The sequence below is a fragment of the Carcharhinus amblyrhynchos genome, chromosome 10, assembly GCF_965287045.1.
Source record: "Carcharhinus amblyrhynchos chromosome 10, sCarAmb.v2.hapA, whole genome shotgun sequence".
In the NCBI taxonomy this organism is placed as follows: Eukaryota; Metazoa; Chordata; class Chondrichthyes; order Carcharhiniformes; family Carcharhinidae; genus Carcharhinus; species Carcharhinus amblyrhynchos.
Window position 1 is genome coordinate 52,967,299 of NC_137333.1, and position 24,663 is coordinate 52,991,961.

The 24,663-nt window shown below is 39.9% G+C and overlaps 1 protein-coding gene across 1 annotated transcript; it reads right to left on the reverse strand.

Moving 5' to 3' along the window:
• Window positions 1-528: 528 nt before the first annotated feature.
• Window positions 529-24,563, reverse strand: tmem126a (transmembrane protein 126A). The gene is made up of 5 exons (XM_080197061.1): window positions 24,430-24,563; window positions 23,989-24,104; window positions 14,756-14,949; window positions 13,020-13,134; window positions 529-7,789 (listed from the first exon to the last, which is right to left on the reverse strand). The coding sequence occupies exons 2-5, from the start codon at window positions 24,093-24,095 to the stop codon at window positions 7,588-7,590; spliced, it is 618 nt and encodes a 205-aa protein (XP_080053187.1). The 5' UTR covers window positions 24,096-24,104; window positions 24,430-24,563; the 3' UTR covers window positions 529-7,587.
• Window positions 24,564-24,663: the final 100 nt, after the last annotated feature.

Genomic DNA, 24,663 nt, shown 5'->3' on the forward strand with positions numbered 1-24,663 from the left:
CCATATCTTAACCATTAGTATTTATGGATAATCTCTTCCAAGCAAATATTTTTCCAATATTTGTGCTCTAATTCTTGCCTCACCAGCACCTTGATTTCAGTTGCTCGAAAGTAGGCGCTGGTATCAAACCTTAAAGCTTTGAACATAAGAACATAAGAAATAGGAGCAGTAGGCCAACTAGCCCTTCGAGCCTGCCCCGCCATTCAATAAGATCATGGCTGATCTGTTGTGGCTCAGTTCCACATTCCTGCCCTCTCCCCATGACCCTTAATCCCCTCTCTCATCAAAAACCCATCAACCCGCGTCTTAAAAATATTTAGCGAGGCAGCCTCCACCACTTCAACGGGCAGAGAATTCCAGAGATTCACCACCCTTTGAGTGAAGAAGTTCCTCCTCAACTCTGTTCTAAACCGCCGCCCTTTATCTTGAGGCTATGCCCCCTAGTCCTACTATCCTTTCTGAGCGGGAAGAGTCTCTCCACCTCTATCCTATCCATCCCATTCATCATCTTATACGTCTCAATGAGATCTCCCCTCATTCTTCTAAACTCTAACGAGTACAAGCCTAATCTATTCAGCCTCTCCTCATAGCTCAACCCCCTCAACTCCGGAATCAGCCTAGTAAACCTCCTCTGCACTCCCTCCAAGGCTAAAATATCCTTGTGCAAGTACGGCGCCCAAAACTGCACACAGTACTCCAGCTGCGGCCTCACCAACGCCCTATACAGCCGCAGCAAGACCTCCCTACTTTTATATTCAATCCCCCTCGCGATGAAAGCCAGCATCCCATTCGCCTTCCTGACCACCTGCTGCACCTGCAAGCTGGGTTTTTGCGACTCATGCTTAAGCTTCTCAGGCTTTATGTCCTCTTTGCCAAAAGCTTTTGGCCATCTGTACTACTTTTACCCTCACCTTATGTAACTGCCAGATATTGCATACTGATTTCAGCCTCTCCAGTGGCAGTAGGCCCCAACCCCTGAATTCTAATAATATTCATGCTAGTGGCCTCTGCAATGCACAGTGTGGGAGATTCTTCTTTGAATTCCCGCTGAGAAAAAACAGGGTGAATTAGTGCAGTTTTCATGTAAATTCAACACTTAGAATATTTTGGGAGAATTCCACCTCATGTTTTGAGGCTTGTAAGTACGGGTTGGTTGAGTTTGGTCAGTAGGGTGCCCATTGTGAACAGCCAAGGAACATACTGTTAGGCTGCACCAGTCATTGGAATGTTTGAGCTACATATCTGGCATCGCACTGAAATTCAAAGAACAGGTTAATAATTTGCAGGATCTTTTTGGTTTGACATCAACATCCTGTTAGAAAATACTACATTGTCACAGCATGAGCCAACCAGCTTACCTGTTATTCAAATTTATTTGAGGTAGACTGGGCACTTTACAGGTCTTGTATCAATTGCCATTTGCAGAAGAGAATTCCAATCATCTGATGTATTTTTAATTTCATGTAAATGTCTGGCTTCAACTTTTAGACCAGTACTCCCCAGCAACTAGAATTTGTTCCTTTCTATCCATTTCATCTGTTCCCTTTTAATATCTTGAAAATGTCGATCAAGTACCTTTGCACAATCTAAATCCTTAGGCAATATAACTCCAGTTGGTGCATTCTTGTAATTTAACCGCTGGAATCCAGAGGTTATTCTGGTAAGTTCATTATGCAATCCTTCTAAGGCCAGTGTATTACTGGTATAGAGCTGCTCACAATATTCCAGGTGAAGTCTAATCAGGAATTTTTATAGATACGTATTAACTCCTACCTTCTAGCATTCCATTAGCCTTTTTTATTAAAAACATGAACAAGTACTGAAAATGATATGTATATTTGCATTCTCCGCTCTCCTTAGATCTCCAGGAATTATAGCTTTTCATCATCTAGGAAGTACTGTAATATCTATTTTGGGTCCAAAATGGATCATACAACATTTGCTTACTCTTTAAATCCATTTGACACAGTTTTGCCTAATAGTATAAAATTATAAGAAACAGGAACAGGAGTAGGCCATTCGGCCCCTTGAGCCTGCTTTGCCATTCAACAAAATCATGGCTAATCTGACATTATGTGCATTTTCCTGCCCTTTCCCAATACTGATCAAAAATCTACCTTGGCCTTCACTATACATAAGGACTTAGCCCATATAGTTCTCTGTGGCAAGAAGTTTGAAATACTCAACCCCCTGAAGAAATTCCTCCATCTCAGTCTTAAATTGGCGCCCTGTTCTTCTGAGACTATACCTTCTGGTTCTAGACTCTCCCATGAGCGGAAACATCCAGCATTTACTCCTCAAGAAACTTATGTTTCAATTAGATCACTTCATTCTAAATTCCAATGAGTAGTCCCAAGCAGGTTAACCTTTTATAGACAATGCCTCCATACCAAGGATAATCCTAGTGAACAGAGCACAGGTGCAACACTCAAGGACTCCCATCAACCATATGGTTGTGGATGTTAGTTTATTTTTAAAGTCTTATGTTTTGATGAAATTCTGTTTGCCTGAAGTTAACAGTTCTTTCAACGGTTGCTGACTATTTCCAATGTTTTCTGCAGATTTCTTATTCTAATAGCTGCATGGTAATACATAGCTACGGAGTTGGAAGATTGTAAATTCAAGCCCACTCCAGAGCTTTCAGCATGTATTGAAAACCTGCTGAATTGCATGTAGCAAAAGTAGAATGATTATAATGGAAGATTTTGGGTATGATTCATCTGACCGCATTCTTAAGTGCTCCCACCAGTGGGAAAACTGGAGTGTTTCCTGCTGGCGATGGTAGTGCCTCTAGCATTTAAAAGTATGTATAATATGAAATACACCAGCCAGCTGGGCTTCAGAGATCTTTTCAAGAACACGCTGATCTTAGCGTTGAAATGCAGATCCTCCTCCCTGCCCCCATTACCCTCACCATTGACACGGTGACTCCCACTGACAAGGGAAGCACCCTTGGCACAGAACGCAACCTCTCCCCAGTCACTGAAAGGATGGGTCAACCCCCCATCCTAAAGTGCTTTGTGTCTCAAGCCCCAACTATTCTGAAACCATTTGGGCATATAAAAGGCTAAAAGATTTATTGGAGAGGGTGGGCAGGGGGAATCCATTTTTAACATTGAAAGAGTTCACTGCTGTTTGGCCCCCTTTTGAAGTGATTTAATGGACAGCGAGGATTGAGTTTCACTGGGGAGTGCCCCCTTTTCACTTACAAAAAATAGCATCTGGTGTTTGGCCTGCTTCAAGTGTTTTGTTTGATGAGTTGGATCAATTAACCACTAGCAAGAAGTTTTGTTTTTCTTTCTCTTCACAGTTGAATACATCTCAAGTACTGCCTTTGTTCCCAAGTACAATATCTAGAAACATTCTGCCCTTGATTGACAGGTTGGATCAATTACCCACTAGCCACGAGGATTCAGTTTCTAACCACAATAAGATTAAGAAATAGGAACAGGAGTAGGCCATTCAATCGTATCTGACATTCCTTATGGCCACTTTCCTACCCTTTCCGAATAACCCTCGATTTCCTTGCTGTCGTAAAATCTATCTCAGCCTTAAGTATAAACAAGGAGTCTGCCCCACAGCTCTGTGTCAGGTTTCCAAAGAGACACAACCCTCAAGAAATTCCTCATCTCAATCTTAAATTGGCACCTTGTTATTCTGAGACTATGCTTTCTGGTCCTAGACTCTCCCATGAGAGGAAACATCGTATCAAGCCCCTTAAGAATCCTATATGTTTTAATGGAATTAATGATCTGAATGAGTCCCAACCTTTTAAACCTTTTCTCATAAGAAAATCTCCCCAATTGGGGACCATACTAGTGAACTTTTGCCAAACTGCCTTAAGTGAAATATCCTTCCTTAAATAAGGGGACCAAAACTTCTTGCAGTAGCCCAGGTATGGTCTCACCAGTACCTAGCACAGTTGCACCAAAACTTTTCTATCATCCAATCCCCCCTTTGAAATAAGGGCTGATATTCCATTAACCTTCCTGATTACCTGCTACATCTGTGTACTAACTTTATGTTTTGTGCACAAGCATCCCCAAGTCTCTTGCTGCTGGGGCTTTCTGCAGTTTTTCTCCATTTAAATAATGGTATTTTGTTCTTCCTTCCAAAATGAACAACTTCATGTTTTCTCACATTATACTCCATTTGCCAACTAATTGCCTACTTAACCTATCTCTTTGTAAACTGCATCCCCCTTACAACTTGCCTTTCATCTATTTTTGTGTTATCTGCAAATTTGGCCACAGTACCTATGATTCCTTCAGCCAAATGAATATATATTGTAAATAGTTGTGGGTTCAGCACTGATCTCTGTGCAACCCCACTGGTTACAGACTGCCAACCCCATAACCTCACTCACTGTTTCCTGTCCATTAACCAGTTCTCTACCCATGTCAATATACTACTTCAAACTCCATGGGATTTTAGCTTATGTGAATAGCTTCTGGAAATCTAAATACAACATCTATAGTTCCCTTCTATCCACTATGGTTGAAACTTCTAAAAACTAATAAACTAAATTGTACGTGATTTCTCTTTCATGAAGCCACACTGATTCTGCTTGATTAGATTGAATTTTCAAATGTGCTGTTACTTTTAATAATTGATTCCAACATTTTTCCGATAATAGATATTAAGTTTTATTAGCCTATGGTCACCTTTTTGCCTTCCTTCATGTTATGATCACTGTTTCCTGGATGATCTTTTGCTCAGATAGCATTTATTCAATCTGCCTTCTAATACATTACCCCTGGTTGGGTCCATGACACATTGCTTTAGGAAACTAACCCTAATGCACTGAATTTGTGTCGTAGCTATCCTTTTCAACGTCATTAACCCAATTAACATGAAGATTAAAACCTTATTATTTTTACTTGTTCCTATTTGATTTATACCCTTTCCTACTGTTTTTGAGGTTGATATACTAATATCAATGTCATATTTTCCTTGCTGTTTTTTTACCTCCACCCAAATGGACTCTACATCATCTAAATTGTGTCTCAAAACTGACTCAAATCTAAGTGCTGCTCCATTACTTTCTTTTTGTGCCTTTCCAAAACATCAAATATCCATGGATATTCAGTTCTAGTTTCGATCTCCTTTGAACCATATGATGGTTATGAGATAACCATTTACATTGATTTGTGCTGTCAATTCATCTACCTTATTCCAAATGCTTTGTGCATTATGAGACACAGCCTTTGGGCTTACCTTTTTGTCATTTGTAATCATCCTTTTCTTTGTTCTGTGGCCCTATTTGCTTATCACTCTTGATTACCTTGTTCACTGTTCTTACTTTTATTACTGTGCTAGCTTTTTCCCTTGTCACCCTGCTTAGATTCCATCCCCCCACCACCTCTGATTTAAATCCTGTCCAACTGCACTTGCAAATACTTGCCCTGGACATCTGTCTCAGTCCTCCCCAGCTGTAATGCAAGCAATTTGTACTGGTCCCAGAACTGGAATTTGAAACCCTCCCCCTTGAACCATCTTGTCTTTAATATATTCATCTGACATATCCTGATCTTTCTATTCTGAGTAGCACATGGCACTGGTAATAATCCTGAGATCATTACCTTTGAGGGCCTACTTTTCAATTTATTTCCTAACTTGCTATATTCACTTTTAGGACCTGTCATTTCTACTGATGTGTACTATGACCAATGGCTGTTTATCTTCCCCTTCCAGAATGTCCTGAAGCTGCTCAGACAGTCTTGACCCTAGTTCCATGGAGGCAATATACTATTCAGGGAATCTTGTTTGCAGCAACAGAAATGCCTATCTATTCCCCTTACAACTGAACCAGTTACAACTATTGCATTCCCAGTTTCTCCTCTCCTGTGCAGCAGAGCCAACTGTAGTGCAATGAATTGAGCTATTGCTTTCCACTGAGGCCATTCCCCAAAATGTATTCAAAATAGTATATCTAGTCTGCAGTGGAATGCCACAGGGGGTTTCTGTATTGCCTGCCTAGTCCTCTTACTCCGCCTGGTAGTCACTCATTTCCTTTCTGACTGGCGTTTTGGCCCATGGTGTGAATGCTTCAGTGTCCCCAGCCACCACTTCAGCTCTGAAACCCAGACTCCCAGGAACTGCAACTGGAGACTCTTCCTGATGGTCTTTGGCATTGGAAATGTTTCTGGCTTCCCACATGGAACACAACAAGCACACTACGACTTGCTCCTTTTAAATTAAATCTTTTACAACAATTACTCCAGGGCCCTTTTCTGATCCTCACTACAGAAATGTACAACTATAAACCACAAAAAGACCATATGAACTATAAGTGACGAAAGTAGGAAATACTTACCTGATTTTATGCGCTACTTGGCAATCAGCTCTCCCATGTAGCTTCTACTGCTGCAACAGCACAAGACCACTTTCACAAAATTTAAGTAGGAAAGCAAACATCAAAAAAGCACCTCTTCCCCTCTGCACAGAATTCCCATTGTGCTATAAATTTGCAATACCCACACTCAATCTGAATGTGTCTTGCCCAGAATTGTGTTCTCCCCCACTGCTCGTGTGCAAGCTCACTAATCTATCAACTTCTCTTTCCAATGTTAGGCAGCGTTATAGTTAGAAATCTATCTTTGTATAAATTTAGTTATGTCTTTCCATCCCATCAGCTAAGTTGTTAATGAATATGGTGAATAGTTAAGGCCCCAGCACACACATTTGTAGGACACCACTGCCAATTGGCATCTCTTTATTACTAATTACTGCATCCTGCTGATAAGCCAATTTGCCTTCAATTCCATGAGCTTCAATTTATGACAACAATCTCTTGTGAAGGACATTTATCAAATGGTTTATGGAAGCCCATATCCATAGGCATTCCCATCCAGAACGGTAGTCACCTCATCAAAAGATTCAACCAGATTCATCAGGTATAACCTAGCCTTTACAAATCCAAGCCTGTTTTTTCAGATTGGCTTAAAACTTAGAGGTTCAATCACCTTGCACTTAATTATAGACTGCACCACTGATGTAGCACTTTTGGACTTTACGGAAAAAAGGTATACATTTATATCATATTTATCACGGCCACCAGATATCTCAAAGCACTAGTATGTAGTCACTGTTGTAACGAAAGAAATAAGCAGCCAATTTGTGCAAACAACAGTGTGATAATTACCAGTTTCTTTGATTTGTTGAGGGGAAATGTTGGCCAGGACAACTGGGATAACTCTTGCTCTTCAAAATAGTTCCATAATATCTTACATTCACCTGAACAGACAGATGAGCTTGGTTTAAAAGCTCAACCAAAAGACAGCACCTCTGACAATGCAGGGATCACCCAGTAATACACTGGAGTGTTGGGCTTGATTTTGCGCTTCATTCCTGGAATGGAACTTGAATCTGTGAAAGTGTTCTCAATTGACCCACAACTGCCACTATCTCAAGAATCAAAAATAACTACTATAGGTGCAGTAACTCTATATTTGAACACATTTGGTTGTGCGTTAATCAGTTTATTAGTCATTATTATAAGTTTGCAAAAGAAATTATCTTCCCATAGTTTAACAGTGGTGAATGCATGATATGTCGCCAAGTACTGGAGAAATGTTTTCCTGCACTTTATCCATCTAGTTCAGGATCTGTAAGAGTTGGGGTAAGAGCTAACATTTTCACATAAATTGCATAGTGCTTAGAACTCAGATAGACTCCAAAAAGAGCTTGGAGGATGAACACAAAGCTCAGTTTCCTCATAACTGGCTGAGAAACAGAAATCCAGAATCGTATTATATTTCCCTTTTGTGGCATAGGGGCTGTATTATACCTGAACAAAAGAGAATAAGATGTAGTTAGAAAATAATGATTTTGAGTACATTGTAGGTATAATTTTGAGGTAGTGATGCATAAATCCTCAGTCCCCATCATATGATCATCATAGAATCCCTCCAGTGCAGAAAGAGGCCATTTGGCCCCATCAAGTCAGCACTGACTCTCTGACAGAACACACGTCTGAAGAAACTTGAATAAATGTTCTGCAAATGCTGTAAGGTAAGCATAAACCTTTTGCAATTAGGGCCCACGTATGTAACATAACCTGAGTCATTGTATATGATAGTTTGAATGCAGACATACATTTTAAAAACCTCATCCCCTCAATTCATCCTCTTCTACCTTTTTCCTAAGAAGCTGATATAGTTTCTCTGATACAGCTCATGAAGCTCTAAGTGTCACTTGTGCATGAATGCCTGCATGTTGTATTTTGGGTCTTGGCTAAATTTATACTTCCTTTCATCAGTTACTATGATAAACAAGTGCCCAACTCCTTTTACCTCAAGGCAATTTGTATTCTATCCTTTAACTTGGGAAGCTTTTGTTAATGTGCTGAGTACATATACTGTTTGGAAGTGGCCGCACCAAATCCCTTAGGATCTTCCTGCAGCTCAAACTCTAAAGCTAAACTTTATATAATATTTCTGTCAGGATTATCAAAGTGACAAATATTGTTTCTTTAAAACTTCCTTCAGTTTTCTTGCATGGGATTTTTACAACTGCCCACTCTTCCAGCTCAGATAAAACTTAATTGGTTTTTGCAATCCAGAAGAGTAACTAGAATTTCCCGAATATGTTACAATTCAACTTTGACAAGTAACTAAGTCAAAGACACACTGAATTGTTCAGAGGATTGTTTAATTTAGGAGGATGGGGAGCTTTATTTTTGGACCAACAAGGTGTGGAGGTAAGTCAACCGGTTTGTTGTTTTCTTTCCATCAAAAGAATGTGAGAAAGAAAAGCAGGAGAAGACCAATCAGCACCTTGAGCCTGTTCCACCATTCAATAAGATCATGTTTGATCTGGTTGTGGCCGGAACTCTACTTTTCCACTTGTTCCCCATAATGTTTGACTCCCTTGTCAATCAACAACCTCACCCTTCCCTGCATATATTCAAGCCATTGAGAAAGTGAATTTCAAACACTGAAGACCCTCTAAGAAAAAATATTTTGTGACAATACTGTGCTTTTTAGGAATGTGTTTGTCATGTATCTTGTGCAGGATTTGTTTTTTTAGCAGTCAGTTCAATTTATTGATGCTACTTTGTAACAGGCAGATACTGCAGAAGCATAATTGTTTTTATTGCTCGAATGTTTATTTTAATCTGGAGTAATGCAGTTATGTTAGTTTTGTGTTTTCCAGAGTAGGGCTTGATTAGGTTGATAAGAAAAATCACGTGACTGAGCGGAGCTAGGCTAATACAGAGAAGTTCAGTTGCTGCTTGGGATCTTTTGAGAGAAGTAGTGCTCTCTCTGTGGGTTTGGAGGCTGGGATCAGCCAGGTCTCTTTCAGCGTTTGTTGTTTGGGGATGAATCTTTCTCTGGAGGCTGTTGAATGGGAATCAGAAGACTGGTATCTTTCTATAACTGTCCAGAGGGGTTAAAAGGCTAGAAATGTAGCATCTATGTGAGCATATGTTTTTTTTGCTAATTGATTCTGAAGAAAGATTTATATCCGTGAAGAGCTATAGAGACAGCTGGCTTTTAAGAACGATACCTTGTCATGTTTGTGTTTCAATTCGTAAAAGTTATGTTAATTCTTTTTTGTAATAGTTAAACTGCATTAAATAAAGTTTATTTTGATAAAAGCTTCATAGTGGGTCGATAGAATCATACCTGGAGCGAAACACCTTATCCTCACACTAATGCCAAAATAAAAAATGGTTGGGGTCTAGGTTAACTTCATACTTGGAGTTTCTGATCTGGTCCCTAACACCCCACGCAATAAAGGCCAACATCTGATTGCTTTCATAATATTTGCATGCTGACATTTTGTGATCCGTATATAAGGATACCCCAAATTCTTCTGTATTACAGAAGCCTGTAGTCTTTCTCCATTAAAATATTCTGCTTTTCTATTTTTCCTGTCAAAGTAGACAACCTCATTTTCCCACATTATACTCTGCCAATTTTTTGACTCCTTATTTCTTTTTGCAGACTCTTTGTATCCTTGTCACAACTCAGTTTCTCACTTATCTTTGTATGATCAGCATACTTGGCTATAATACAGCTATTTCTTTCATCCAAACCATTAATATGGCTTATAAATAGTTGAAGCCCCAACACCGATCCCTTTGGCATTCCACTTGGTACAGCATGCCACTCTGAAAATGACCCATTTATTCTGACACTGTTTTCTGTTGTTAGCCAGTCCTCTCCATCCACGCTGACAGACTACCACTATCACCTCCAGTCGGCTCCCCACCCCCACCCAAGCTTTTGCACTGTAGGGATTCTATGATTCTGCTCTACAATAAGCTTTTGTGTAGTCACCTTTCATGTGGCACCTTATCTAATATATTTTGGAAATCTGAAAGCATTTCATCTTCTGGTGTCCCTTTATCGACCCTGCTCGTTATATCCTCAAAAAAACCCTAATAAATTTATCAAATATGATTTCCTTTTCATAAAACTATGCCAAGGAAGGGGAAGCATTAAGACGACAATGCCCGAGTGCGACGTAGATAGAGTGCAAAGTTGATAATCTGGTTTATTGTGGGAATTTCTGGTAAGGGTTTTTCAAGTGTAAATTAAGAGCCAGTCTCTGACACACAACTTTCAGAAGGCAAGCTAGTTAAGTAGCATGGCAGTGATCTGTCAAATCAGCTGAAGCAGTTGCCTTGACTAGGTGTTAGCTATTGTAGTCAGATGTTGAACTACTGTTGCAACTGAGGAATGATACATCAGTACTATATAAAAGCAGACAGATTTGCAAACTGCATGGGGCAAAGGGTTGCCTGGAGGGGACACTACACCTGAGTATAACATAGACGGAATGTGACATTGGGAATTTTGTTCACATTGAAATTAGGTGCAGACGGAGAAGGATGCTGTGTCTACCTTCTAGCATCCAGTAGCTGGTGGATCATCTTCCTGGTCTCCAAGCTAGGACTATGTAGCTTGTAATAATTTAGTGGTGTAAATTAATAACTAATTGACTAATTAAATAAGGTTGGATCAATAAGGTGGGGATGATAGTATACAGTCACTGTAGAATGTGGGAATCTATGGAATACACTGCAATCCTTTGTCTCAGAGTTGCTCAGCTGGAGTTTGAATAGGAAACATTGCAGGGCATCAGGGAGGGGGACAGTTTTTTCCAGGAGGCAGTCACATCCTTTCAGTCAGGAAAAGTTTGAGTTGGTCAATTGCCAGGGACTGGAAGTGCGTTGAGAGTCAGGAAGGAATGGGGATCCAGCATGTAGTGATTGTAAAGCCTAGCCTCTGACTTTGACCAACAGATAATTGTGCAGGATACCGCTGAAGTGAGGGGGGCAGAAAGGAATGTGGCATTGATAGAAGACAATTACATCAGGAGATAGATACTGTTTGCTGCAGCCATGACAGGTTGTATTGCTTGTCAAGGGTCGGGGTTAAGGACCACATGCAGTTGGAAAGGAACATGGATGGAGCAGGCCCAATTGTTGTGGCCCAGGCAGGAACCAATGACAAATTAGGAATGATGTTACGACTAAGTAGAACTAGGAATAAATGTTAAAAGTTTAAGTAGTTAAGGTCCAAATTAAAATGCAGAATATCAAAAGAATCATTTAAATTATTACCTGAGCCACACAACAATTGACATAGACTCAAGTAGATTAGAGAATTAAACATGTGGCTCAAAGTGTGGTGTCGGAAGAAGGTCTTGAGGTGGTGGTGTAACAGTTGGGTGAAGGAAGACTCAAAAATCCAAAGAGCCAACGGAACAGTATATCAATGTAGGTAAAAATAAGCAGTGGGCAGGAAGTTGACAAAAAGTTTATCATTAATTATGCACTAACAAATAAGGTCAATATATGGAATAATAGTAAAAAAAAATTAAAGGTTCTTGATCTGAATGCATGAAGCATCAAGATAGATGAACTGAGGTGCAAAAATAATTAAATTATTTAGATTTAATTGCTATTACAGAGACATGGTTGTAGGGACATCAAGATGGGAAATAAATATTTTAGGCAGGATGGAAAAGGAAGAATGGTGGCTCTGATAATAAAGGATGACATGAGAACATGAGTGAAAAAGGACCTGGCCTCAGAAGATCATGAAGTAGAATCAGCATGGGTGGAAATTAGGAATGTCAAAAGTCTAAAAACATTGAAGGCAGTAGTTTGTACACCCCCTCGTTGTAATTATGCTGTCAGACAAAGAATTAAACAAGAAATTATTGGAGCATGTGACAAAGGCAATACAGTAATTTTGGAGGTCTAAAATCTTCATAGATTGGGATATGGGGGGTTCTAGAAAATGGATTTATTGGAATGTTTTGTGATAGTTGTCTTGACTCAATACATTGTGGAACCAACTAGGGATAAAACATTTTTAGATCTGGTACTGTATAATCTGAGGTTAATTAATGTCAGTAACAGATCCACTGGGAAATAGTGATCATAATATCACTGAATTCCATATAAAGTTTAGAGGTGCATACTCCAATCACAAACAAAAATCTTAGTTAATATGTATGAGGAGAGATATGGCTATGGTTGATTGAGTAAATTGATTAAAAGATATGGTGGTAAATAAATTCTGGCAAACATTTGAAGCAACAAAATACATTCAAGCAAAAATCAAAAATCTGCAGGAAAGATTCATCTGTACCTCATTCAAAGTTAAGGATAGTATTAGATTAGTAAAAGAGGCTTATAAAATGTTGCGACGAATGATAGCAAGTCTGAGGATTGGGAGTATCTTGGAATCCAGCAAGGACAACAAAAAGTTGACATGAAGGGGAAAAATAGGATATGAGAGTAAACAACCAGAGATAGAAAAACAGATTGAGTTTTAAGTATATTTTCTGCACCAAATATTTTACATTTTTACTCCCATTATAGAATATCAATGTTGATATTGGGCACAATCTTCTCCATCAACAACCATCACTCCAATTTCCGCCCATGCCAAATTAGAAAAATATTACATTATGCTTGTGACACAGGAATTCAGTATAAATCAAAACAATTCTTATTTGCAAGATGGTTTTATCTAATACAGGAAAATAGTTCTCACCTTGTTGCAAGGCCAGCATTTATAGGCAAGGCCAAGAGAACAGGATACAAGCCTCCACCAACAGAAGCTACTAATCCCCCTCTAACTAAGGCACATGTGGGACAGTTGAGATCACCTAAAGAAAAAATAGCTTTTAAAAATTTAAAGCCTATTAAAATCTTAATTTCAGCTTTATTTTCAACAGCTGCCATTTGATAAGATTGCATACAAGCTTCTTCAGAACCTATGTCTACCTTTTTGCTGCTGGTTTCTTTCCTCTGTGCTTTATTTTAGTTTCCTTTGTTCACTCCTCACCGCTGATATTGAAGTGTTTTGTTGAGTGAAGACCGTTATTCAGCGCATGTTATTTAAGAATGGCAGTTTCTCTTTCCTTCCCCTTGCCAAGTCTCCATTTGTAAAAATGATTGTGATGCATTTATTCAAATAAAGTACAATATTATCAACAACCTGGGGGTTACCACTGACCAGAAACTGAAGTGAACTAGACTAGCCATATAAATACTGTAGCTATCAGAGCAGGTCAGAGGATAGGAATCCTGTGTTGGATAGCTCACCACCTTATTGCCCAAAACCTGTCCACCATCTGCAAGGCACAAGTTGTGAGTCTGGTGGAATACTTTCCATTTGCTTGGATTAGTGCAACTCCAACAACACTCAAGAAGCTCAACTCCATCCAGTACAAAACAGCCAACTTGATTGCTACCCCTTCCATAAACATTCAATTCCTCCACGATCAATGTATAGTGGCAGTAGTATGTACCATCTACAAGATGGTACTTTTGGCCTTGGAGGGAGTGCAGAGGAGGTTCACTAGGCTGATACTGGAGTTGAGGGGGTTGAGCTATGAGGAGAGGCTGAATAAACTAGGCTTGTACTCGTTAGAGTTTAGAAGAATGAGGGGAGATCTCATTGAGATGTATAAGACGATGAATGGGATGGATAGGATAGAGGTGGACAGGCTCTTCCCACTCAGAAAGGACAGTACGACTAGAGGGCACAGCCTCAAGATAAGGGGGGGGGGGGCAGTTTAGAACGGAGTTGAGGAGGAACTTCTTCACTCAGGGTGGTGAATCTCTGGAATTCTTTGCCCGTTGAAGTGGTGGCAGCTGCCTCGCTAAATATATTTAAGACGCGGGTAGATAGGTTTTTGATAGGCAAGGGGATTAAGGGTTATGGGGAGAAGGCGGGAAAGTGGAACTGAGCCACGTCAGATCAACCATGATCTTATTGAATGACGGGGCAGGCTAGATGGCCTACTTCTGCTCCTATTTCTTATGTTCTTACGTTCTTAAGATGCACTGCAGGAACTCACCAAGGATCTTTAGGCAGCACTTTCCAAACCCACAACTGCTACCACCTACGACAAGGGCAGCTGCTACCTGGGAACAGCACCACCTTGAGGTTCTCCTTCAAGCTGTTTACCACCTTGACTTGGAAATATATCATTTCTTCACTGTTGCTGGGTCAAAGTCTTGGAACTCCCTCCCTACCTCCACTCCCTGTGAGTGTACCTACACCTCAAGATCTGCAGTGGTTCAAGAAAGCAGCTCGCTACCACTTTTCAAGGGCATGCTTGCTTAGCCAGTGATCCCTACATCTCGTAAATTAATTTTTAAAAAAGTACACTGCTATAAAACATTTTTAATTTTAAAAATAGGAATATGACAATTACTTTGGACCTCAAACTGACATACAAACAATGCTTTAGTAATATATTTAATAAATGTGTTACTAACCTGAAAGCAAAGGTTTTGATACTGCAGCATTATACCCTGCTATTGTTGACAGGAATGGAAGGACTGCCATGGGCAAACTGGAAGTAAAACGAGCTTGTGCAATATTGAGTATTCGTCGAAAGAAACTGTTGGCTATTAAACCAGCAAATGCCGAATTTATCCCAAGGTAGATTGGTCCGTATGCAAAAAACTTTCTGTGGGGAGAAAAATCAACTGCTGACACAAAATATTGTACAGAACATCTCACACCACTGTTATTTAATCTTCAGTGCTCATGAAACTTTTCAAGGGTATGAAAGAGAACTACCTTGCATCACCTTTATGGCAATGTTTAGAAATACCATATGTGGAAATGAAATTGTTTATAGTTAAAAGTTTATTATTAGTGTCACAAGTAGGCTTGCATTAACGCTGTAATGAAGTTACTGTGAAAATTGCCTAGTCACTACACTCCCGCGCCTCTTCAAGTACACTGAGGAAGAATTTAAAATGGCTAATTCACGTAACCTGCACATCTTTGGACTGTGGGAGGAAACCAGAGCACCCGAAGGAAATCCATGCATTCACAGGGAGAATGTATGCAAACGCCACACAAACAGTGACCCAAACCAGGAATCAAACCTGGATCCCTGGCGCTGTGAGGCAGCAGTGACACCACTGTGCCGCCCCACCTTACTCCCCACTAATTCCCCTAATCTACACATCCTGGACACTAAGGTGCAATTTAGTAAGGCCAATCCATCTAACCCGCACATCTTTGAACTGTGGGAGGAAACCAGAGTACCCAGAAGAAACCCACGTAGACATGGGGAAGACATGCAAACTTCACATGGACAGTTCCCCAAGGCTGGAACTGAACCCGGGTCCTTGGCATTGTGAAGCAGCAAGGTTAGCCACTGTGCCAATCAAATACATAGGGCAGCAAAGGAGGACATTTATAGATATTGTAGAAAGAGAGAAATGAAAGGGCTAATACAAGATTACCAGACTCTGCCAAGGTTTTTGCTTAATCAACTTAGATGTAGAATTCACTAAGTCATGGAGAGGAGACTTGTTAGTAAATGTAACTAGATGTTTTAAATACTTTGTAGTTTTAAAGGTATGTATAATATTTTAATTAGTCCACACATATCTTATATATGTTTTTAGAAGTTAAACAAAGAAACTTCGTTTAACATGGTGAACAATTGCAGAGTACCCGGTGATACTAAACATGAATTACATACATTCCTTTACCCAACTGTTGGAATTAATGCCATAGAGGACACTTAATTGCCCGACACCTTATCAAAAAAAATTGATAAAAGAGTGAATTTTAATAAGGCTGCCTTCACAGTTTCTAATCAAAACAGAGTCAAAGACATTAATGTCACAGCTAACGAAAGAGTTATGATAGAGGATTCAGTAGGAACTGACCAGGACTAATAATACATGCTGGCATCCCCTGAAATTGTAGATAATGGTAAAATGCTCAGTCATTGGATTGATAAGGAATGTATACAAGTGTTTTGTTGCTGGCAATAAACTTATCAGGGCTACAATCAGGGAATATTCTGGAGGCAAGCTGATCTCCTTAGTTAACTTCACTGACAAGGCCATAAAATACTAACAGCTTTAGTAGGCCTCCTTTATTGATTACATAAGAACATAAGAAATAGGAGCAGGAGTAGGCCATCTAGCCCCTCGAGCCTGCCCCGCCATTCAATAAGATCATGGCTGATCTGTCGTGGCTCAGTTCCACATTCCCGCCCTCTCCCCATAACCCTTAATCCCCTCTCTTATCAAAAACCCATCAACCCGCGTCTTAAAAATATTTAGCGAGGTAGCCTCCACCACTTCAATGGGCAGAGAATTCCAGAGATTCACCACCCTTTGAGTGAAGAAGTTCCTCCTCAACTCTGTTCTAAACCAACCCCCCTTTATCTTGAGGCTGTGCCCCCTAGTCCTATTATCCTTTCTGAGCGGGAAGAGTCTCTCCACCTCTATCCTATCCATCCCATTCATCATCTTATACGTCTCAATGAGATCTCCCCTCATTCTTCTAAACTCTAACGAGTACAGCCTAGTTTATTCAGCCTCTCCTCATAGCTCAACCCCCTCAACTCCGGCATCAGCCTAGTAAACCTCCTCTGCACTCCCTCCAAGGCTAAAATATCCTTGCGTAAGTACGGCGCCCAAAACTGCACACAGTACTCCAGCTGCGGCCTCACCAATGCCCTATACAGCTGCAGCAAGACCTCCCTACTTTTATATTCAATCCCCCTCGCTATGAAGGCCAGCATCCCATTCGCCTTCCTGATCACCTGCTGCAACTGCAAGCTGGGTTTTTGCGACTCATGCACAAGGACCCCAAGGTCCCTCTGCACCATCGCCTGCTGCAGTTTTTCGCCACGTAAGTGATAATCCTTCCTACCATTATTCCTACCAAAGTGGACCACCTCGCACTTGCCAACATTAAATTCCATTTGCCATTTCCTGGCCCATTCGCCCAGCCTATCTAGTGAGACTGTTTTAGTGAAGATGCTTTGTAAGGCTGCTTTCAAAATACAGACATGATGTCTGACTACAAGACTAAAGGACAGTTCACAAGGCTCAGGGATGATATATTGGGGTATCCCATGAGGTATCATGATCACATAGTTCAGGATTATTCAGTGTTTCATTCTATTGGATCAATCTGTCATTTGTAACCCTTTTGATTTGACTGTATAAACCATGATTTTTCTTTGTCCGGTGAACAGGTGTTTTGGATCCATTACGTCAAGATCTCTCCCCTTGCTGGCAAGTAAAATAAAGACAATCTGTTGTTAAGTATCTTGTGTTAAAGTCAAACTCGGAAGTTGAGATTTTGACAGTATGGTGAACAATTAATGACTGATGCATGATTATTTCAAGTTAATGGGATGACACTACTTGGTTATGAACATGTACTAAAGTTGATCCAAGAAATTGGCAAACCAGAAAAGACAACATGTTACACAGTAAATTACTAAGGCTGAGGTATACCTCCCACAAGAGGGACTAGTTTCAGAATAAGGAGTCACCCATGAAAGATTGAGATGAGGGGGAATTTCTTCTGAGGGTCATGAATCTCTCTCTACTTCAGTGTTTTGGCAGTTGTGTCGCTGAATATATATAAGGGTAAGTGACATGATTTTGAACTATAGCAGAATTGAGGGTAATAGAGAACAGCAGAAAATTGAAATGGAGTAGGAGCCAAGATCAGATCAGCCATTACCTTGCGTAACAGCAAGCAGACTAGAGAGGCCATATACTCTACTCATCATGTTAAGAGAATTAAATGGAGACTACTCAAACCCTTTATGGGACCATTACAGTGCAAATTTAATGTCTAACCTACAAACACACCCAGTGTCTGTGCCAATTTTTAATTTAATTAGAACTACCAGGTGCAAATGGTAATTATCCTCATTGACATTGACCTAATTGCATTCAGCAGATTCTACTGCCACACATCTGTTAAGGAATTCCCAGATAATACTGAATTGAAATCATAGAATTCTCAGTGCAGAGGCTGCCATTCGGCCCATCGAATCTGCACCAACTCTCCAACAGGGTATCCCACCCAGGCCCTATCCCCATAATCCCACATATTTACCCCACTTATCCCCCTAACCTACACATCTTGGGACACTAAGGGGCAATTTAGCAAGGCCAGTCTACCTAACCCGCACATCTTTGGACTGTGGGAGGAAACCAGAACACCTGGAGGAAACCATGCCGGCATGGGGACAACATTGCCAACTTCACAGAGACAGTTCCCCAAGGCTGGAATTGAACCAGGTCCGTGGTGCTGTGAAACAGCAGGGCTAACCACTGTGCCAATCAAATATATTAACTTGCAGTCAGAAATCCCATCTTGCTCCCCAACTTGTAGATTATTCAAGTCAGGCTATTTTACTTCTCTGTGATTACTGAATTCTCAAATTCACACGAAAGCTCTCTTTACCATATCCTTCAGAAATATTCTATCAACCTCTTTATTGAGGTAATTTTCATTATCTGAGATGAACCATGTTCCTGCAATTCCTTTAACAATTTCCTGCAAATATGCATGACTAAATCAAACATTTATTACAAATACTACCATCATTCCATTATAATTAAAGCCAGTTTTTCTTCCAGAATTGCTTTCTTTTCTTGCAGCATGGAAACCCACTTAAATAAGCTTAAAAACTGCATGTTCAAAATTGTGTATCTGTCGCTAGAGTTCTGCAGTCATATGATGTTGACGAAAATTTGTCCTGTGTCCATCTGTTACTGGCTACTTCCTAAAGCATCTTCTTCATTAAATTTGAACATGCAATGTCATACTTGTGTGTGTGTATGGTGGAATTGAGGGTAGTAGAGAACAGCAGGAAATTGAAATGGAGTTGAAGCCAAGATCAGATCAGCCGTTACCTTACTGAACTGAAGAGCAGGTTTGAAGGGCCATATTCTCTACTCCATCATGTTAAGAGAATTACACAGACGTTCATTTTCTTTGGCCCACACACATTCCTTAAATGGTTAAATGCAAGCAGAAAAAGAAACGACAACAGGTAAGGAAGATAGAGGGAAACCTGAAATGAACAAAGGTGGAACGTAATGTGGGAGTTCCATCAGATAAGCTTCAATATCTTTCAACGAAAGGCACTCTAATCTGTTTCAGCAGTTGTCTGTACAGGTGTGTTGTATTTCGCAAATAGACTCAGCAGTGTGCGTTTGTAAATGAAATTATTCTAATGAACTATAATTTAAAGGGACATGGACATGGGAGTACACACTGCTCCTATTTCTTATGTACTGGAAAACGAGCATCTTGGCAAATTTCAGTGGATTCACCATTAGAAATGTCATTAATAATTTTTAAAATAAACAATTTTGAGGTGCCAACTATTAAAGCTATAGAGAAAATATCTGGGGAAGGCATCTCATTTGCTTTAGAATTTACAGCTTGGGATAATTTTCTGTATTATTTGTACACTAAGCAACACCATAACCTGCTTCAGAAATGAGTTAGAATAAGTACTTCCAAATAGTAAATCAGGATACCTTGAATTTTGCCAGACCTCAGCTTTGCAGTGTCCTCTGGGTATATGTTAATTGTCTGGTTTGTCCCCATAATAGAAAGAAATATTATGGGTGAGCAGAACATCCAATTTTCTCCAGATTTCCTGAGAATTAAGAGAGAATTCTGTTGCACCTCCCTCAAGATGCATTGACAAGTTGAATAGAAGCTGAGAAACAGTATGTACTTTTTGAAGCTACAAACAGTAATGAAATGACAGTGGAGTAATCTATCCCCCCCATCCACAACATTCTCCCCAAGTTGTGCGACTGCGTCATGTCCTAGACAATGTTTTCCCTAAGTTGAATGGAAGCTAAAGAGAACAATTGTCCTAGGGAATTTTTTTCAGTGAACAATTTACCCCAAGGATCAAAGGAAGAGGGAGGGATGTTGGGCAGCACGGTGGCACAGTGGTTAGCACTGCTGCCTCACAGCACCAGAGACCCAGGTTTAATTCCGTTTTAGTCACTGTCTACATGGAGTTTGCATTTTCTCCCTATGTCTGCGCGGATTTCCTCTGGGTGCTCTGGTTTCCTTCCACAGTCCAAAGGTGTGTGGGTTAGGTTGATTGATCATGCTAAATTGACCTTAATATCAGGGAGATTAGTAGCAAGGTAAATGTGTGGGGTTAGGGGAATAGGGCTGGGTGGGATGTGGTTGGTACAGACTCTATGGGTGAATGGCCACCTTCTGTACTGTAGGGATTCAATGATTCATTTCCAGTGGAACCTGGCAATATTGGATTTAGAGTAATTGCCAATTTGATTTCAGAATTTTAACAGCCTCCAGTTCCAATTGTCATAGGTCATACACTTAAAAAATAATCCTTGCAGGTTTGGCAGTTTAGAAAATTCTAGTAGGTAGCCCATCATGTTGGTGCTAGCTCTTCAATTAGAGATATCTATTACATTCCCTTGAACATTTTTACATTACTTTTCAAATGCTTCTATTCCCTTTTAAATAAACGTTTGCTTCAGTGACCACGTTGTTGCTGATTATGTTCTAATGACTCTAAATATTTTTTTCCCTTTCTAGTGATAATCCTGTATCAAAGTGCCCATTAATGAATTGCCACCAACTTGAAACAGTCCTTTACTGTTTATCTGTCGTACCCTTTTACAATCCATGAAAATTACAATACAATAAATCACGTAATTATTAATTGTTGGGTGTGATGGATCCAAGCCTGTGTGATACTTTTTCATGCAAGATTAAGATATTTAAATTTGGGTTGAGAATTTCAAAGGAAAGAATGACAGTATTTATATAGCACTTTTCACAACTTTAGGATGTCCCAAAACACTTTACAGCCAATTAAGTAGTTTTGAAGTGTAGTCACTATTGTAATGTAGGTAACCAATTTGTACACAGCAAGGACCCACATACAGCAATGTAATACTGACCAGATGGGAGAGGCTGAATAAACTAGGCTTGTACTCGTTAGAGTTTAGAAGAATGAAGGGAGATCTCATTGAGACATATAAGATGATGAATGGGATGGATAGGATAGAGGTGGAGAGACTCTTCCCGTTCAGAAAGGACAGTAGGACTAGGGGGCACAGCCTCAAGATAAAGGGAGGGCGGTTTAGAACGGAGTTGAAGAGGAACTTCTTCACTCAAAGGGTGGTGAATCTCTGGAATTCTCTGCCCGTTGAAGTGGTGGAGGCTGCCTCGCTAAATATTTTTAAGACGCGGGTTGATGGGTTTTTGATAAGCGAGGGGATTAAGGGTTATGGGGAGAGGGCGGGAATGTGGAACTGAGTCACGACAGATCAGCCATGATCTTATTGAATGGCAGGGCAGGCTCGAAGGGCTAGATGGCCTACTCCTGTTCCTATTTCTTATGTTCTTATTATATTCTTATGATTTGTGTCTATGGTTAAGGGCACCGGGAGAACTTCTCTGTTCTTTGTAAAAAATCACATAGCTCTATTTCAATAAGTTATGTTGCCGTGTTAGGTTGGTATTGGGACCCTTGCTTTTGTTGATATATATTAATGGTCTAGATTTTGGTTTGCAGGGGACAATTTCAAAGTTTGAATGAAAATGAAACTTGGAAGTATGGTAAACAGTGAAGAGGACAGTGTAAAACTTCTAAAGGAGATGGGCTGGTGGAGTGGACAGATAAATGGCAGATGAAATTTAATGCGGGGAGAAGTGTGAGATGATGCATTTTGACAGGAAGCACATGGCAAGACAACATAAACTAAGGGTAAAATTCTTAAGGGAATGCAGGAGCAGTGGGATCCGACTATATGTGTGCACAGATCATTGAAGATGGTAGGACAGATGGAGAGAGCAGTTAATAAAGTATATAGAATTCTATTCGTTATTACTAGCAGTATAGAATATAAGAGCAAGGAAGTTATGTTGACCATATGGAAGGCAGCAATTAGATCTCAGCTGGAGTACAGTTCTGGGCATCATGCCTTAGGAAAGATGTGAATGCATTGGGCAGAATACAGAAGAGCTTCACAAGAATGGTTCCCGGGATGAGAAACTTCAGTTATGAAGAGAGATTGGAGAGGTTGGAATGCTCTCCTTGGACTAAGAGTAGATTTGATAGGGATGCTCAAAATCATGAGGACACAGGACAAAAGGAAATAGGGAGAAACTGTTCCCTCTGAAAGATCAAGAAAAAGCAGGCACAGGTTTGAAGTGATTTGTAAAAGAAACAAGTGTGATGAGAGAAAAAACTTATTCACAAGTGATTGGGTCTGGAATACACTGCCTGGAAGTGTGATGGAGGCAGGTTCAATCAAGGCATTCAAGAGAGCATTAGATAATTATTTGAATAGGACTTGTGTGCATGGGTATGGGAAAAGGTAAGGGATGGCACTAAGTCATTATGCTCCTTCGAGAGTTGATGTAGGCACAATGGTCATTTGAACTCCTTCTGAGCTGTAACAATTCTGTGACAAAGTTTAAAAATGGATTACATTTCTGTGAATCAGTATGACATTTCTTTATTGGAGGATTTAAAGCCACAGGACGAGAGATCTATTCACATCCCTGACTATATCTTCAAAAGAGAGTTCAGAGGAAGTTTCTTCCATCTGCATTTCTCTCTAAGATATGCACCACTGTCATGGGTTGTAATTAGTACATTACCCAAAAGACAATTGCAAATGAGTGTGCTTAAATAGTGAGTGGAGCAAGCTGACTTCTAAAATATCACAGCCAAGTAAAATTCTATCCTCTCCTTGCATCCACTTATTAGGAACTGTTTTATCATGATCAAGAGTTTTGATTTGATTTAATTTGTTATTGTCACAAGAATTAGCATACAGTGAAAAGTATTGTTTCTTGCGCACTATACAGAGCATACTGATCAGAGAGAAGGAAATGTAGTGTTATAGTCATAGCTAGGGTGTAGAGAAAGATCAATTTAATGCAAAGTAAGTCCAATTCTAAAGTCTGACGGCAGTAAGGAAGAAGCTGTTCTTGAATCTGTTGGTACATGACCTCAAACTTTTGTATTTTTTCCCCAACGGAAAAAGGTAGAAGAAACAGTGTCCGGGGTGCGTGGCGTCCTTAATTATACTGGCTGCTTTGAGAGGCAGCAGGAATTGCAGACAGAGCCAATGGATGGAAGGCTGGTTTGCGTGATTGATTGGGCTACATTCACAACCTTGCCCGATTTTTCTCTCCCACCCCATTCCATAATCTTATTAGACTGCAAACAATAGTGATCCCCTTCAATCAGCACAGGCAAAGGAGTATTTTTGGTACGATGGCTAAAGCGTTTGAACCATGATGGAGGGCATTTTTCTGTTAACTGTTTTTTTTCAGAATCAAGACTATTAAGGGAGAAAAATTAATAAGTATTTTGAAGACTGTGTAAACTCAGTTGGATTCCTTTAAATTGTAAATTTGTAAACCTCTAAATTGGTAACTGTAAATAAACACATTTTCTGATTGTGAATGTTTGTTTTAAAATTAACCTTGTCACCCTTATGGATGCTTGTTTTAAACGTACTTCATTTGGAGGCTTTTATTGTCATTTGTTTAGCTAAATATCAATTAGTTTAAAATAAATATTGGCTGAAAGTTGTCCTTTTGAATTCTTTAGTAGCATTTTTTTGATAACACCATTTGCAGGAGTAGCGATTGCACTGTGCAATAACAATATTAAATACATAACTATGCATGAGATAAATACCTGTCTAATTCTGGAAGTCTTTGAAACCGTTCGAGGAGCATTTCCATCATATTTGGGTTGGGAATATTTGGTTGTAGATCTTGTGTAAGCAATGTATTATCTACCATTCTCAAAACCTACAACAATTTGATTTAAAATTAGGCAATTCAAAATATAATGTTGCACTAAAATATCAAAGAAAAAATGCATCAGTACGTTACCACGAAACTTGGCTAATACGTAGAATGTGGATAAATAAATCTATCCTGCAGTAATTAACAGCATCGTTGTTCAATCCTTAGTAAAGGAGAAACGCTATGGTAACATGTCCAAGTAAAACTACATTAAATAAAACGCAGCAGGTCTGGCAGTATCCGTGGAGAGATGAAAGTGCAAAACGAACTATAAAAAATACTTAAGCTTGGTTCTCTAGTCTTAACTGCAAGCAAGTGTAATAATTACCGAGTAGCTCGTTATGAAAACAATAACTGCAGTAATTTACACCACATTTGAGAAACCAGGTAAGTATCAAACGTTGGCCATTAGGTCAACAACACGGACGCAGACATGTTGATCACCTGACCAAATAACTTTCCCCTTTCAACTTTGCAGTGGTGACTGATGATGCCCCGCCCCTCTCCCCGGCTCCAATTGGTCATATGCGGGCCCCGCCCAGGCGGGCTCGGGATGTCAATC

Excerpts from the sequence above, each read along its gene's own strand:
- tmem126a (XM_080197061.1), bottom strand. The coding sequence starts at position 24,095 with ATGGTAGATAATACATTGCTTACACAAGATCTACAACCAAATATTCCC. Across the intron at positions 14,950-23,988 it reads AGACTTCCAGAATTAGACAG|AAAGTTTTTTGCATACGGAC; the intron begins GTATTTATCTCA and ends TTCTCCCCACAG. Across the intron at positions 13,135-14,755 it reads ATCAAAACCTTTGCTTTCAG|GTGATCTCAACTGTCCCACA; the intron begins GTTAGTAACACA and ends TTTTTTCTTTAG.